This window comes from Myxocyprinus asiaticus, chromosome 8, assembly GCF_019703515.2.
Source record: "Myxocyprinus asiaticus isolate MX2 ecotype Aquarium Trade chromosome 8, UBuf_Myxa_2, whole genome shotgun sequence".
Classification (NCBI taxonomy): domain Eukaryota; kingdom Metazoa; phylum Chordata; class Actinopteri; order Cypriniformes; family Catostomidae; genus Myxocyprinus; species Myxocyprinus asiaticus.
The window spans coordinates 54,430,086-54,448,048 of NC_059351.1; the positions used below are offsets into that span (position 1 = coordinate 54,430,086).

General features: G+C 42.2%; 2 protein-coding genes across 2 annotated transcripts in view; both read right to left on the reverse strand.

Moving 5' to 3' along the window:
* LOC127444820 (gastrula zinc finger protein xFG20-1-like) overlaps window positions 1-15,985 on the reverse strand; it is a 40,111-nt gene extending 24,126 nt beyond the window's left edge. Inside the window, exons 1-3 of the mRNA XM_051704361.1 lie at window positions 15,935-15,985; window positions 13,387-13,818; window positions 732-1,128 (exon numbers count right to left, since the gene is read on the reverse strand). Of these exons, the coding sequence (XP_051560321.1) occupies window positions 732-1,128; window positions 13,387-13,818; window positions 15,935-15,985 (880 nt within the window). The remainder of the gene's footprint in view (window positions 1-731; window positions 1,129-13,386; window positions 13,819-15,934) is intronic.
* LOC127444660 (zinc finger protein 239-like) lies at window positions 1,829-12,880 on the reverse strand. Its single transcript, XM_051704171.1, has one exon. It carries the CDS (start codon window positions 8,299-8,301, stop codon window positions 7,243-7,245), a length of 1,059 nt encoding a protein of 352 aa, XP_051560131.1. The 5' UTR covers window positions 8,302-12,880; the 3' UTR covers window positions 1,829-7,242.
* Window positions 15,986-17,963: the final 1,978 nt, after the last annotated feature.

A 17,963-nucleotide genomic window follows, 5' to 3' on the forward strand; every position in this document is an offset into this window, starting at 1 on the left:
AGAAACCGTTTCTTCATCTGAACATGAACCACTGTTTGCATCTGAAAAGATCATGAAATTAAGTATTCATACAAACTATGTACAATGTGGCAGAAAATAAGGGTGTTGGGGTGTGGTTGGAGAGCAAGAAGAAACTCTTGGGATGGGGAAGGGAATGGGGTGGGCTATATACCGGTAGACACAATAAACCAGAAGAAATTTGACATCCGTTATACATTTTGGACTACCGTCTCTATCAGGGTTACACAATACAGAAACGTGCACGTCATTCTATTCACGTAACACGTACGCAGGTACACATTCTGTCAGAGATATGGAGGAAAAGCGGAGTGGCTTCACGTGAGACTGAGAGAATCAAAGAAAAAAGCTTCCAAAGCAAATTCAATAACATTCATATCACGTTCTAAATATGCTTCTCATCTGACACGCAGCTGTGTTTCATGTGACTGTAGTGCACATTTCTCTGGAGCTAAAACAATACAATTCTGTTTGCATGATGTTAGATATATCAAACCAAGTCGCATCAGCACACAAATGATGCTAGAGCTTCTTGAAGAACTAATGTAACATTTATTTCAGTGGTTTATATAAACTGGTGATTTTAGTGAATGTATGAAGACTCCACTGGTGAAGTTCAACACATTCACTATCAACATGTTCCACTAACGTTTGACAAAGTGTCCAAATACTTTTTGAGGAATGTAAAATTAAACTGACGTGAGCAAACATACCTGAAGGAATGAAATCCTCCTCATCATCATCATCATCTTCATCGTGATCATCATGTTGTTCCTCTGCTGTGGTTTCTCCTCTCATCTCCATCAGGTTCCTGCAGTCCAGCAGCTTCACTGAACACATCTTCAATGGTATCTGCAGCATCTGCTGTTCTCCAGCGTTACAGACAGAAGCCAGAGACTCTGTGGAGGTTTGATCACCCTGATTACTGTCACACACACTCTCCTGAGTGTCAGTATAACAGAGTAAAGTGAGGCTGAGCTCTGAGTCCTGTGTGTCTCTGGATCTCTGTTCAGATCTCTGATCTCTGACGCTCCACACTGAATCCTGACATTCTGTGGAGGTCCCATCAGTCACACACACTGAAGATTGACAGGAAACCTTCTCCAGCTCCTGACAAACACAACACAATCACTGTACTGACTCATCTGGACTCTTGATATATTTAACAGCTGTACAAACCTCTCCGTTCAGTGGATCTCCTCTTTCCCTCAGCTTTGCCTCCAGTAACGCCACCTCTTTCTTCAGCTGAGAGATTTCTGTCATCAAATCATCAATATCCAGCATGGACAGATCAGTTCCTACTGATTTACAGCACATCAAATCCACCTGCAAACTCATCTTCAACATCTCAACACAAAAACTCAATAAGACTCCTGAAACAGGATATTTAAAGCTCTTGTCAAAACAAAGAGAAAACGTTTGGTTTGCTGTCATGAAAGAGAGGAAATCATCAAGAATAGAAACAGATAGTGACATAAATGTATGAAAGACGCAGCAGCTGAACATCTAAACAAACTGTGAGTTCTTCTTTCTTTGTTTAGTGAGTTTACCGGCGGACTAAAGAGCTTCATACCGACTCCTGCTGGACTGGAGACACAACACAATTATTATGTCTTGATGTTTTGTTATGGTCATATGGTCACCCAGTTCAAGTCATATTTAGACAAGCTAAAAATTCCTAAAGATTTATGGTGACTTTTTCAACAAGAAAACTACTAATGTACTACTTAATTCAAAGGTTTGTATTTGGAAAAAAAAAAAAAAAAACGTGAATTACTTAAATAATACAGACATGTTACATTTCCAAACCCCCCCCCCCCCCCCACAATATCAAGTAACCAACTGTTATTAATACCAGTGAATCTTATTTAGCTACAAATAGAAATTAAAGTCAAAAGACAAAATCAGTCATCTGAAAAAAAATAAATCATTAAAAAAACAAAAATTTTTTTGTAGAATATCAAGATCATTATCCTCCTGAGAATCAGCAATTAATTTTCCACTTTTGTTGTTTAAGTTTTTCTTTGCCCGTGCATGCTACAGTAGTCTTCAGGGACACCAAATGTTTGGGATTTTGGCAATGAACATCCTCTTTTTGGTCTACAGTAATATATGACTGTAACAATGTTCACAGTTAGGGAAAAGGAGGAAGCGGGAGATGGCAAATGTAACTTAAACGGTACATTTTTATTTCTTTTAAACTCAATATTTCCGCTTTTCAGCGGTCGCACTCAGAACTTTTCAGCGGACATAAAACAATAGATTCTTTCTCCAGCTCATGTCTCATCACTCTGTCGGGACTAGCATCTGGCTTGCTCTTAAAGCCCATCTCCACTCTCACTGCAATGACAAACAGCTGTTAGAGACAATCATTGCCAGGTGATGATCCTTACCATTCTCATCACCTGATCTTGCTCTCCATTCACAAACCAGTGCTTAACTACAGCCCCACCACCATATACCCTCATCGCCCGACTCAGGCCGGGGAGCCATCTGGCCTACCCAGTACTCCACCCCCCCCGTTTCTGGAGAGAAAGTCCGCAACAGCCATCTGTGCCCCTGGTCTGTGGACCACCTCGAACTTAAAAGACTGAAGAGCCAGATACCAATGGGTGATCCACGCATTGGTATCCTTAATGCGATGGAGCCACTGGAGTGGGGTGTGGTCCGAACAGAGGGTGAAAGCCCATCCCAGGAGGTAGTACTGAAGGGTGAGGACTGCCCACTTGATGGCCAGACACTCCTTCTCAAAGGTGCTGTACCTTACCTCTCTCGCCGAAAGCTTCCAGCTGATGTACAGCACCAGGCGCTCCTCCCCCTCCACCTCCTGGGACAACACGGCTCCCAACCCCCTGTCCGACGCGTCAGTCTGTACAATAAAAGAAAGAAAAATCAAGAGCATGTAACAACAGCCCACCACAAAGCGCAGCTCTCACTTGCATAAAAGCCTGTTGGCATGGCTCCGACCACTGGACCAGGTCTGGGCTCCCTTTTTAGTGAGATCGGTCAGCGGGCTGGTGACATCCGAATAATTAGGCACAAACCTCCTATAATAGCCAGCCAGCCCCAGGAACTGTCTCACCTCCTTTTTGGTCTTGGGTCTCGGGCAGGCCGCAACCACTGTGGTCTTATCAATTTGGGAGTGCACCTGCCCGTGACCCAAGTGGAACCCCAGATACCATACCTCCACCCATCCAATTGTGCACTTCTCGGGGTTTGCCGTGAGTCCCGCCTATCGCAGCAACCTCAGAACCGCCCTCAGTTACTGCATATTCCGCTGCCAATCATTACTGTATATAATGATGCAGCGGCACACGCAGAGTGCGGTCTGAGGACTCAGTCCATAAGGCGCTGAAACGTAGCCGGGGCCCCAAACAAACCAAACGGAAGGGTCACGAATTGGTGTAAGCCAAACGGTGTGAAGAAGGCCATTTTCTCACGGGACATTGGAGTTAAGGGGATCTGCCAATAACCCTTCGTTAAATCTAGTGTCAAAATAAAAGCGAGCCACACCCAACTGATCGAGAAGTTTGTCAATATGAGGCACTGGGTACATGTCAAATTTAGACACCACACTGACCTTTCTATAATCCACACAGAATTGCACGGAGCTGATGCTCTTCGGAACCAGCATCACCAGGCTGGCCCAGTCACTGTGGGATTCTTCTATTACCCCCATATCTAGCATGGCATTTAATTCTTCTCGAACCACTTTCATTGTGATCGGGTAATCGGTAGGGACGACTGTGTACCACTACCCCTGGGGTTGTTTCGATATGGTGTTTTATGAGGTTCGTACGACCAGGAAGGGGCGAGAACACGTCCGAGAATTCTCTTTGCAACCGGGCCACGTCTGTGATTTACGATGGTGAGAGTTGGTCTCCGCAAGTGACCGGGGTGCCGCAATTGGCTTTTAAGTTCACCTCTGGCCCGAGCTCCTCCCTCTTCGGTACCACCATCGGCAAAGCCACAGGGACCACCTCCCTCCACGGTTTTAAGAGGTTGAGGTGGTAAATCTAAAGTGCTCCACACCATCTGTGCATTTAACCTCATAATCGACTTCCCTGACTCACCATGTGACATTTGCGAGCAATTTAGAGCTTGATATGGGTAGTAATACAAGGACTTTATCTCCCTGTGTAAATTCCCATAGCCGAGATCCCATTATACAGCCAGGTCTGACGTTCTTGAGCCTGTAGCAAATTCTCCTGTGATAGTTGCCCCAAAGTGTGGAGTTTTGCTCTCAGGTCAAGAACGTATTGAATATCGTTTTTGCTGTTTGAAGGTCCCTCCTCCCAATTTTACCTCACGACATCTAAGATACCGTGAGGCTTATGCCCATACAATAATTCAAATGAGGAGAACCCCGTGGAGGCTTGTGGGACCTCCCGCACTGCGAATAACAGGGGTTCAAGCCACTTTTCCCAATTCCGAGCATCTTCATGCACAAACTTACGAATCATGTTTATCAGGGTTTTATTAAACCGTTTGACCAAGCCGTCCATTTGCGGGTGGTATATGCTTATCCGAATCGATTTAATGCCCAATAATTTGTGCAGCTCGCATAGTGTACGTGACATAAAAGTAGTGCCTTGACCAGTGAGGATTTCTTTTGGAATCCCCACTCGGGAGATAATTTTGAAGAGTGCCTCTGCAACACTATGTGCTGAGATGTTGCGCAAAGGCACTGCTTCCAGATATCGCGTTGCGTAGTCCACCAGAACCAACACAAAGTGATGCCCGCATGCCGTCCGCTCTGATGGCCCAACGAGGTCCATGCCAATTCTATCAAAGGGGACCTCGATCAAAGGAAGCAGGCACAAAGGCCCTCTTGGGGTGGCCGTCGGATTCAACAGCTGACATTCACGGCATGCCGCACACCATCTGCGAATATCCCAACAAATTCTTTTTCGGTATCAATAACTGGGTCGCATCTTCCTTTGTCTGAGCATCCTGTGTCACTCCATACAATTGGTCATTTATAATAGAAAAATACGGATAGGCAAATGAAATGTCTGGCTGAAGATGGTGACCATCAAACACTCTCACTTGTTTCAAGGCGTGCCTAAGAGTCTCGACTCACATCTGTTCCAGTGGGAAATCCCCTGCGGGAAATACTCTAAGGGCTGGAGAAGCCAAGACTTCCCCCTCTCTTACGTCATCCTGACATGGAACTGACGTAGATGGCCCCAGCTCAGCCTCCCCAGCCAGCGCTTCACAAATCCCACATCGAAACACTGTTACAGGACCCATCCATGCAAATAACATGGAAAACGCTGGCCAATTCGTGCCCAAAATTAGCGGATGGGTGAGGCGCGAACTAATCGGGGCCCATCTTGATTAGCAGAACCTGGGGCGAGGTGGTCATGGGGTCCGGGGTTGCGGCGGCAGCATCCTTCTGGTGCAGTAAGCTTCGGAACATCTGCTGGTCCTCCGCTTGGGCCTGGAGGATCACAATGAAACGCTGCTCCTATTCAGTGCGCAGCTCGAAGAGGGCCTGATGCTGTATCTGTTGGATGCTGGCGAGGGTCTTGACCACGTCCTCCAGAGGTGAGGAATCCATGGCGGCGTTCTTCCTCCCTTAATCCCGGGTTTCGGCAACAGTGTAACAATGTTCACAGTTAAAGAAAAGGAGGAAGTGGGAGACGGCAAAGTGGGAAGACGACGAATCCAACTCAAACGGTACGTTTTTATTTCTTTTAAACTTAATATTTCTGCTTTTCAGCGGTCGCACTCAGAACTCCGGTTTTCAGACATAAAACATTTGAGTCTTTCTCCAGCTCGTGTCTCATCACTCTCTGTCGGGACTGCCGTCTGGCTCACTCTTAAAGCCCATCTCCACTCACTGCAATAACAAACAGCTGTTAGAGACAATCATTGCCAGGTGATGATCCTTACCGTTCTCATCTCCTGATCTCGCTCTCCATTCACAAACTGGCACTTAACCACGCCCCCCCACCAACACAATGACATTACAATTTAGCACATCAAATCAAATATGAATAAAATGTTTGTTTGTTTGTTCATGTGCTTTTTATGCACCAAACACTATACTGACATTGACAAGTTATAATAAGATGACATCATATTAGCTTGTCATGTAAAACAATATATTTCAAAATGACATAGCAGAAAACTATATCATTTATAAAAACACATAAATATCAGTTCCCACTTTAAATGTATCTTACATAAATTGTCAGTGTTTTCAAACTGTTTTTTTTATTGTGAATATGAATGAAATGCAATGTAATTGAGAGATGTGCCTCAAAAGACTGTCGTATCATATTTGATACACGCATTTCTACGTAAATTTCCACGTCAATTCAGCAATCTTTTTTAAACAAACCTCAGATGTTTTTTTCCAGGCAAAACTGGTAAAGTGGGACAAATATGTGAAACACTATTTCTATTTACTTTTTTCATTTTAGTTGTATTTATTTTGTTTGCAGCATAGGCTTACACAAGGATTGACAGATCCATGTGTTAAATTTAATTAAATATTAAAATTCAAGTAGTTATTTCTCCTTTAAATATCCATTCAGATTAAACATTGTAATTTTTTTAAACATACTAAAGACAGGAAAAATTCCCACTGAAAAACAGATAAAGTTCAATACCTGAATAAATTATAATTTTGTTTGGAACAATAAATAGGCTTGAAGACAATTATAAAACTTCAAAGCGTGCACATCCAGAATACAAAGGTGCAGGTGCTAAACTAAAACAAATCATCAAAAAAATGGGAAACAAACTACATTAATTTGTTTCATATTTGTGCAACATAAATATTTGAATAAAGAATTTAATTTTCCTTCATTGCGTGCAAATACATTGCATTATTCATTGCACTGCCTTTAAACCATTATTATTGCTACTGTATGAAAGTTAATAATAAACTCATAACTCTTTTTTAAATGTCTTGATATACGATCCCAATTTGATACCTACAAATTATTTGGAATTACTTTCTACATTTTCTGATACACTTTCACATCATAAATAACATTTCCAAACATTAACTAATAACTTTGTTAAATAATTGTGCATGCCTGAAGGATTGTGAAATTAGTCTAATGACACGGCAAATAAAAAGTGCATTAAAATCATGGTGATACCCACGATATTGCTTAATTTGATTAAGAATATTCATCTATATTCAATATAATGACAAGCACTACATTGAACTGAAAACTTTTTCAGACCTTGAGCCATGAAAAGATGCTATGATGATTCCAGGACAGTTTGTTCTTTAGCATGTTTCTTCTTGTGAGTGTGAAAACTTCCTAAATAAGTGAATCTCTCCTCGCAGATGGAGCAGCTGTAAGGTTTCTCTCCTGTATGCACTCTCTGATGATTTTTCAAGCTAGCTGGATGAGCAAACGTTTTGTCACACTGAGTGCATTTGTAAGGTTTTTCTCCAGTATGTGTCCTCTGGTGCATCACTAAATTAGAGTGATGACTGAAACTCTTCCCACAAACGCTACAGTTATAAGGTTTTTCTCCCGTGTGCACTCTCACATGATAACTCAACTGACCTCGAGTAAAAAAGCTCTTTCCACACTGAGAGCAGAGGTAAGGTTTCTCTCCAGAGTGCCTTCTCTCATGACGCATCAGATTAGTTTTTTGATGGAAACGTTTATCACAGTGTGAGCATTGATAGAGTTTCTCCTCAGAGTGTAATTCTTTGTGTGACTTTAGAGAATCTATTCGTGCAAATGTTTTCCCACATTCACTGCACTGATACGGCCTCTCATTGGTGTGCACACGGACATGTTTCTTCAGATGGGGATTGTGGTTGAATCTCTTCTCACAGTGAGGACACTTGTACGGTTTCTCCCCTGTGTGTATTCTCTTATGGGCAACAAGACTTTTTTTAGTTTTGAAACGTTTGCCACACTCACTGCATTGAAAAGGCTTTTCATCACTGTGTGTCTTCATGTGAGCTTTTAGTACATAACCAACAAAGAACACCTTCCCGCACTGGTCACAGGGGAACTCCTTCTGTGGTCTGTGCACTTTTGAATGACGGTTCCTTTCTTTTGAGGTAGAAAAGCTGCTTCCACATGTCCTGCAGGTGTAGAGTTTCTGCTCTGTGTGTTTTCCCTGATATCTCGTTAAATGTTCCTGTAAACTGAATGTCTTCTCACAGGGGATGCAGGAGAGACTCTGTGCTGTCAGACACTCTTTTGATGTAGAAGCCGATTCTTCATCGGAGCATGAACCTCTATTTGCATCTAAATGGAACATGATAATAAGTAATAGTAAGACAGTAATTATCATACAAACTATTTATAACATGGCTGAAAATGGTGGTTTTGGGGTGTGGTCAGAGAGCAAGACAAAATCAACTGACCAACAAAGGAACCTGAGAGCTTTTTACTATGTGCATACAGTACAGTGGCCCAAAAAAGTATTTGTTAGCGATGTACTGATGTTAGGCCACTGATATTTATTGGCCAATTATTAACCGAATTAAAAGCATCGGCATAGCAGTCATGGTTGATTTATAATTAGTTATCAACACACTTAGTAAAAACTCAAAAAATTCAAATGCACAATCCAGAAATAACAGTAGCCACAGAATGTAGAAGGGTTAACACTCCTAAGAACATGTAATATTTATCTTTTCTTTCCCACTGTCACATTAACGTGCACATAACGGTTGTGAAAGTGGCACTTACCTTTACATCCAAAACGCTGTCAAACCTGCAGACATTGACTTCTAAAACATTAGTACGATATCCATTAGGGCTGTACGATTGATTAGATTGAAATCGCAATATGGCAATATATGTGCTGCGTGAGCGGGCGGCGGACTGATGACCGGATGTAATCCTTTAGGATTTTCTAGTAGAGAGCAGCATTCGCGTTTCCCTCAATTATTGCAAGTCACCCCGAAGCAGTAAAGCATCCCCACACCATCACACTACCACCACCATGCTTGACCATAGGTATGATGTTCTTTTTGTGGATGTGGTGTTGGGGGGCGTGGTTAAGTGCCGGTTTGTGAATGGAGAGCAAGCTCAGGAGATGAGAACGGTAAGGATCATCACCTGGCAATGATTTCCTCTAACAGCTGTTTGTCATTGCAGTGAGAGTGGAGACGGGCTTTTAAGAGCGAGCCAGACGCCAGTGAGAGACGCACGCAGCAGTGTTTTGAGTGTGTGCTTTTAAGTCTTCGTCAGTGTTTATTAAAGTCTTTTTGATTGTTAACTTGGTTCCTTGTCAGTGCGCAGCTCGAGGAGGTCCTGATGTTGCGTCTGGTGGATTCTCGCGAGGGTCTTGACCACGCCCTCCAGAGGTGAGGGATCCATGGCGGCATTCTTCCTCCTTTAATTCCTGGGTTTGGGTACCAGTGTAACAACGTTCTTCATTTTCGTGACAAGGAGGAAGCGAGAGACGGCGAGATCCAACTCAAAGGGCTTTATTTCCCACCATTTTCACAGTCTATATATCCTACTTTTCAGTAGACACACTCAAATAAGGCTTTTCAGCACAACACGCATGTTGCACTCTGGAACACTCTGCTCCGTGCAGCTATCTCTATCTCTCACTGGCATCTGGTTCGCTCTTAAAAGCCAGTCTCCACTCTCACTGCAATGACAAACAGCTGTGTGGCGAGCAGGGCGGGGCCGAAAGGCGTCTGGGCAGAGCGAGGCGAGGAAGATAAATGATGAATGAGGTCCACCTGTGTGCCACACCGGTCTCGCATTCCAGTGAGGGGCGGCGGGAGTATTTAAGGAGACAGCAGCAGACGGGAGAGAGAGACACACAAAGCTGTCTGTATGTGTGTCTGCACGTCAGTGTGGTGGATGCTGAAAAGCAAACATTTTGTGTACTGCTGAAAAGCGGTGTCTTATTGTGTGTGACTGAAAAGTGCAACAATAAATGTCTACGTGTTTTGTGAAGCCGGCCCCAGCTTCCTCCTTTCCTTAACTGTTACAAGCTTTTAGAGGAAATCATTGCCAGGTGATGATCCTTACCATTCTCATCTCCTGATCTCGCTCTCCATTCACAAACCAGCGCTTAACCACACCCCCACCACCACAGTGGAATTCTGTGTTTGATTTACCCCAGATGTAATGGGACGCCGGTCTTCCAAACAGTTCTACTTTTGACTCAACAGTCCACAGAAATTTCTCCCAAAAGGTTTGAAGATCAACAAGGTGTGTTTTGGCAAAATTCAGACGAGCTTTAATGTTCTTCTGGGTTAGCAGTGGTTTCCGCCTCGCCACTCTTCCATGGATGGCATTTTTGGCCAGTGTCTTTCTGATAGTGGAGTCATGAACAGTGACCTTTATTCATGTGAGAGAGGCCTGCAGTTCCTCGGATGGCTTTTTTGTGACTTCCTGGATGAGTCGTCGCTGTGCTCTTGGAGGAATTTTGGAAGGGCAGCCACTTCTGGGTAGGTTCACTACTGTGCCGAGTTTTCATCATTTGGAGATAATGGCTCTCACTGTGGTTCTTTGGAGTCCTAGAGCCTTTGAAATAGCTTTGTAACCCTTCCCAGACTGATGTATTTCAGTCACCTTTTTCCTCATCATTTCTGGAATTTCTTTCGACCTTGGCATAGTGTGCTACTGGGTGAGACCTTTTAGCCAACTTCATGCTGCTGAAAAAGTTCTATTAAATAGTAATCAGGTCTGGGTGTGTCTAGTCCAGCTGAACCCCATTAGGAATGCAGTTTTATATTTGGGGATTTGGTAACTAAGGGCAAATACTTTTTCACACAAGCCAAGATGGTATTGGATAACATTTTTGCTTCAGTATATAATGTTATCATTTAAAAACTGTATTTGGGGTTTACTCAGATTGCCTTTGTTTAATGTTAGCTTTTGTTAGAATTATTGAAACAATTTAGTATGAGATACACACAAAAACAGAACAAATCGTGATGATCAAATATCTCACAGCAATGAACATACAAATGGTTTTAGTGGTCAATTGATATGGGTTTTGTAATGGCCGATGCCGATATCCAGAGAGCAGGGTGGCCGATAGGCCGATACAATGCCGATATATAACACAAATATAGTAAATAACAAACATAAAATTGCAAAAAATAAATAATAATAAACTCTTTAGCACTATATTTACTCAATTTCACTCAAAACTAAAAAAATAATATTGTATTTTAAATGGCAGATAGCAGTTTCCTCAGATTTCTTTTTAATCATCAATTTTTTTTTAATTTATTTGCACATGAAGAAATTGTTCATATATTAGGAAGAAGGAAATAACAGAACACACAGTAGTCCAGCAACCATGGATGGCATGTGCACATTAGCAATCACATTTACTCAAAAAATACAGATTCAAACCAACTGTACATACAGTACACAGTGAATAAGACATTTACTTATAGCACACGTGACGCGCATTTACCTTGGGCTGCAACCGAAATCATAGGCAGCTGACTTGCTACCTTGCTGCCTAATCATTTAATGGCTTAATTGACATCTGCTTTGAATGAATGGAACTCTTATGGAAACTGATCTCCGAACAGTTTGAAAAGCAGCTTATTTTCATCGTACCTCCGTATAAAGCCTCCGGAGGCAGCATTTTCCTGGTTTCAGACGCAGCTTTGAAGTTGCACTCACGCGCTCGTGCGGAACCAGCGCAAACCTCAATCTCCTGACGGTTTAAAAGGCCCGGATCGCCTGCTTGGATTTCACGGACTGACCGTCATGATGTGTGAATCAGAGGAACTTTTGATCCTGAAGTTTTTGATTCTGACTGATAGAAAACGCACTTCAGAGGAAGATATTAGATGAGTGCTCGATGGGAAGAAAATGCTGGATTTTCGTGAGGCTCGTGAATTAATGTTTAAATTAGATATGTACATATTTGCATATGGTACATGATATTAATTTTATTGATATTTGCCTTTTATCATTAGAAAAGTTACAGGAAACTGTTAAGGGGAGACTGTTAGAATACGTCCTTTACAGGTAAATAAATGAGTGCTCTACAGGATGCTGGATCTGCTGAAGTTGTGTGAGGTTGGTTTATTACATCTTATAAATTAAATATACACATATTGGCAGATGGAATATGATATTAGTTTTATTGATATTTGCCTTTTATCATTAGAAAAGTTACAGGAAACTGTTGAGGAATGAGAGGGGGAATGAAACAGACGAGCACTTTAACATTATGAGCTCAAACACATCTGTCACGGCTCTGATATGTGGACCATTAAAATGAGACTGTGTTGCACACCAGTCTATTATTGTAGTAACACGATGGCACGTAACAACAAAACGAACTGTGACTGGTCGTTTACATGTCTCAGTTGCTTCACATGCAAACAGGCGATTCTCATCACCCTCAAGAAATGAATCGGCCAAACAGGAAAAGTCATCGGTCGACTACTAAATGGTTTGATATTAGAACTGCGAAAACAGAAGTGTCAAAATGTTTTAGAAGTGGAAAATAAACTTTTCACATCAATCGTAACTTTTATGCACTATTTTCTTTCATTGTGCCTCTCTTAAAATTTTGGCTTGTCATGTGTTTAAAAGATCCCATCTACAGTATTTTTACACAAATTATTTGTGGAAAGAACAATAAAAAGCTTGGTATAGGTAAATATCAGTATCGGCCAAAAAAGTTTATCGGTGTGTAACCGGTCCAGCTCCACCTGCTCCGAGCGGGATTTGAACCGGGGTCTCCAGCATGGGAGGCGGCATGCTAAAGAGCAGGCTAAAGGCTAGTTCATGATTTTTTTTTTTTTTTTGTGGAAGTATGAAGTCAGTTCCCCTCAAGTTCACACATATGAACCAGCAGAGGAACCACAGGTGGAGTTCAGCACATTCACTATGAACATTTTGAGGGATGTAAAATTAAACTGACGTGAGCAAACATACCTGAAGGAATGAAATCCTCCTCATCTTCATCGTGATCATCATGTTGAATAACAACATCATCATCTTCATCGTGATCATCATCATGTTGTTCCTCTGCTGTGGTTTCTCCTCTCATCTCCATCAGGTTCCTGCAGTCCAGCAGCTTCACTGAACACATCTTCAATGGTATCTGCAGCATCTGCTGTTCTCCAGCGTTACAGACAGAAGCCAGAGACTCTGTGGAGGTTTGATCACCCTGATTACTGTCACACACACTCTCCTGAGTGTCAGTATAACAGAGTAAAGTGAGGCTGAGCTCTGAGTCCTGTGTGTCTCTGGATCTCTGTTCAGATCTCTGATCTCTGACGCTCCACACTGAATCCTGACATTTTGTGGAGGTCCCATCAGTCACACACACTGAAGATTGACAGGAAACCTTCTCCAGCTCCTGACAAACACAACACAATCACTGTACTGACTCATCTGGACTCTTGATATATTTAACAGCTGTACAAACCTCTCCGTTCAGTGGATCTCCTCTTTCCCTCAGCTTTGCCTCCAGTAACGCCACCTCTTTCTTCAGCTGAGAGATTTCTGTCATCAAATCATCAATATCCAGCATGGACAGATCAGTTCCTACTGATTTACAGCACATCAAATCCACCTGCAAACTCATCTTCAACATCTCAACACAAAAACTCAATAAGACTCCTGAAACAGGATATTTAAAGCTCTTGTCAAAACAAAGAGAAAACGTTTGGTTTGCTGTCATGAAAGAGAGGAAATCATCAAGAATAGAAACAGATAAGTGACATAAATGTATGAAAGACGCAGCAGCTGAACATCTAAACAAACTGTGAGTTCTTCTTTCTTTGTTTAGTGAGTTTACCGGCGGACTAAAGAGCTTCATACCGACTCCTGCTGGACTGGAGTGGTACATCATCTCACACTTAAAGAAAAACACACATTATCAAAAATACACAATTTGTACACAGTCAAACACTTCCCTTAAAATTAAAAACATATTTTCAGCTGTTTTGAGGTTAGTACATCATATTATGGAAGTGTGCAGGTAAAGTAGAAAACTGTAAGGTAATTTTTACAATGTTCAGTATCACACAGTATATTTCTGAAAAGAGATGCTAGCAGCTATGTCAAAAAGAAAATGGTTACTTTACACTCAATAATCATTCCAAAGAACAGAGTAGGATACATATTTCCAAAGAAAATTCTCACCTGTGACCATATTGATTTAAGGCGTGCTCACACTAGGCCATCTGTTTACCGTGCCCAAGCATGTTTGACCCCCAAAGTCCAGTTCATTTGACTAGTGTGATCGCTCCGTACCACGCTTTAAGAGCTGGGCTTGGGCACAGTTCAGCTGGACTCGGGTACGGTCAGGGTTGACAGGGTTACTTTTGAAATGTATTCCACTACAGATTACAGAATACATGCTGTAAAATGTCATTTGTAATGTATTGGTTAGATTACTCAAGGTCAGTAATGTAATCTAAATACTTTGGATTACTTCTTCAGCACTGGTAGATTTTTTCACTTGTTTTGACTATAAAAACTCTACCAGTACAGCAAGACAAAATACACATGTTAAAAATACATTCTCTGAAAAACCTAAATATCTTATGCAGTGTTGTTTCTAAAACAAGATAAATCTAACTGATCTTGTTTTAAGGATTTTTAGATATTTTTACAGGAAAACAATAAATCAATTATTATCAAGAATATGATTTTTGCTCTAATATCAAAGATCTTACTAGAAAAAAAGAAATTATGATCCAACGTGAATTTTCTTGATAATAAAATATGATCGTGTCTGGTAACATGTGCATGTAAAATGGCTAGAAATAGCATTTTAGCTTTTATCCAAAGCGACTTACAGTGCATTTATTACAGGGACAATCCCCCTGGAGCAACATGGAGTAAAGTGCCTTGCTCAAGGACACAATGGTGGTGGCTGTGGGGATCGAACCAGCAAGCTTCTGCTTACCAGTTCTGTGCTTTAGCCCACTATGCCTCCTCCTTTCCCATTTTAATCCCCACGTTACATTGGTGCCGAAACCTGGGAAAGAGGAGAGATGCGCTGTCGTGGAGTCTTCGCCACTGCCGTCTGCCCAAAGGAGCAGCCACGGCCATCCGGGGACAGAGGAGTTGCTGCCGGCCTCCTGGATGCGGAGGAACGGCTTCCGTCCGCGAGGGGAGGAGGAGCTCGCTGCTGGCAACCTGGAGCAGTGGAGCCGCTGCTAGGGGCAGAGGGGCTCGCTACCGGCCGCCAGAATGTGGAGGGGCGTTCCATCCACCAGGGGTCGGAGGACTCGCTGCTGTCCGCCCAGGGAGGAGTGGCTGTCGTCCGGCAGAAGGTGGAGGAATGGTCGAGGACCAGGCGACGGCGTTTTTTTCTCTCTCTCTCTGTCTTTCTCTCACTGTCGCTCTGCCTCGCTCTTTCCCTCTCCCCTTTTCCCTCCCCTTGTCTCCCTCCCAGGTCTCGAGGGAGGTGGGGAAAGCCTGCTGGCAGGCACGGCAAGAAGGGCAACTTCTGCAAATACTTTTAAGATAGCAAGATGCTTTTTTGGGTAACAAATTAAGATAACCACTTCAGAAAAGAGTGCGCCATTTCCTGTTAATTTTAATCACATTTGGCATTTCATAACATCTCAAGTATATAAACAAATTAATCTCCATTGTGATTCGATCAGTCAAGTTGAGACCACATTGATCATTATGTCATGGTTCCGGCTCACACTGTTGTTTGTTTTTCTCTCCCTCATGTCTCACAGGTTGAGCCGGTACACATGATCAGCATTTCCATAGGAACGCTGATCGATCCCGGGGAGACGCTGATCACGGTGATGAATTACATGCCCGCTTCCACCTGCTTAACTCTGATTGCTCTCCCTACTTATTCCTTGTGTTTCCCCTCCTTCTTTGCCAGTTTATTGTTCACTGTCATGTCTAACGTTTCTCTCTTGTGTAGTTGGAGCGTGCTTGTATATCTGTTGGTTGCCTGTCTATAGAGGTGCGGTTACCTGCCTGCTTGCGGTTGCTCTCACCAGTTGGTGCCCAGTACTTGTGGAGGAGGATTCCTCTGTATCTGCCCGCATCTCGGGAGATTCATCTGGGCTTCGCACCACACCAGCTTCAACGGACTCTCTTCGGATTGCTCCAGACTACCACAATGCACACACTCGTCTCAAGAACACACTAATTCTAACCAGAGGCTTATTGGATCAGCCGTCTGTGACTGGCGCTGGAAGCGCCTTTTAGTGATTTTCATCCTTACCATTTCGGCTTGTTGGATCAGCCGTCAGTAGCCAGCACAAGGAGCGCCTTTCAGTGACTTCATATTCTTTGTTTAATAAATACTATTGAACTGTCATCTCTGCTTTTGGGTCCTTTATCCTCCCCCACCCCCCAACCATGACAGAATAAACTGGCCACCATGGACCCAGTGGAGGAGACGACTCTTCGCTCTGCCCTCTCCCAACAAGGAGCTCTGCTTGGACAACATCAAGATCAGATCTCAGCCTCTAACCATGCTTTAGAAGTGATGGCTTTGCAGCTCATGGAACTTACCATGATGGTTCAACAGCTCCGCTCTCCCTCTGATCCCAGTCCAGCGCAAGACACACCCCCTACTCCTCCGGCAGCTCCTCACACTCCATGGTGACCAGAGGCATGTGCCATTCCCCCACCACCATTCTCAGGTGAGGTGTCTGTTAGAGCTTTCTTCTCACGATGTTCACTTTTCTTCTCCTCGCAGCCCTTCACGTATTCCTCAGACACTATGAAGATTGCGTGTATCATCACACTCCTCTCAGGGAGGGCTGGAGCATGGGGAACGGCAATGTGGGATAACCAGCATCTGTGAAGCTCTTCATATGAAGCTTTCTCCTCTGAACTTCACCAAGTGTTTGACTGGGCAGCTCTAGGTCAGGAAGCTGAGAGGATTTTATCAGGACTGTCCCAGGGTATTCGATCAGTAGCCGATCACAAAAATGAAAAAAAAAAAAAAGGAAAGAAAGAAATGCCTCTGCAATCAAATCCATAATTTGGTTAGCTATGATCAGACTATTGGTTAACATCCAGCTAATGACTCTGTTAATTAAAAAGCAAAAATAGGAAATAACAAAATTCTACACAAATACTAAATATGACAATTATAAATGTATGTTAATACATTATATACAGTACATGTATAATACATATTTATGTCAGGGTTACAATATTATATTACATATTAGGCTATATGTTATTGTAATAGTTTATATTACAAGACAAGTATTGAAAAACATATATACAATATACATTACACACTATTTTATAATAGTATTGTTACTAATACAATAGCATTTACACTGGGGTTCAAATATTAGCCTGTGCCACGTATCACTATTTACACTAGTGAAAACAGCATTCACTTTAAATGTGTGTGCTCTGAAAGGAAGATTGTATCGGTTTCCCCCTCATTATCATTTTGTGTCTTTAGGGATTTTATCTGGGTTAACATTACGTTAATGGTTGTGAGTAATTACCATGATTTTAATAGGAAAATAACTTTAGTGTTCCACGGAAGAAAGATAAACATAGAGGTTTGGAATGAGATGAGGAAAATGTATTAGTGTATTGCTGTACATCAATCATTTGTAAAAAAAAAAAAAAACAAACAAACAAAAAAAAAAACATTTTGAATTATGGAATGAGTAACCTAATTTGTTCAGTTATGTTTCCTATCTTAAAATAAAGTTTTCGATAAGAGGCTGGCTATTTCTGATACTGTATCATTTTAAATTCTGTTTGTGGTTTGTCTTCTATGGGAATAAGTTGTACCCTTTCGTACGAGCGAAGTCTTACAATATCTTATGATTTCGGGATCTGGTATGAGCTATCAATGAGCTGTGACCTAGTATTAATATTTTTTTGTCAAGAGTAACAGTTTAAGGCTGGGTTTCCTGAAGCACTAAGTAGAACATTAGCAGCACTTAAGTAGTACTTAATCTCTAAGGTGTGTTTCCTAAAAGCATCATTATCTAAGAAGTTTGTATAAACGTTCGTAAATTAATGAGAGCTTTGAACTGTTCT

What these genes read in the sequence shown, in the direction of transcription:
- LOC127444660 (XM_051704171.1), bottom strand. Translation starts at nt 8,301, where the DNA reads ATGATAATTACTGTCTTACTATTACTTATTATCATGTTCCATTTAGAT.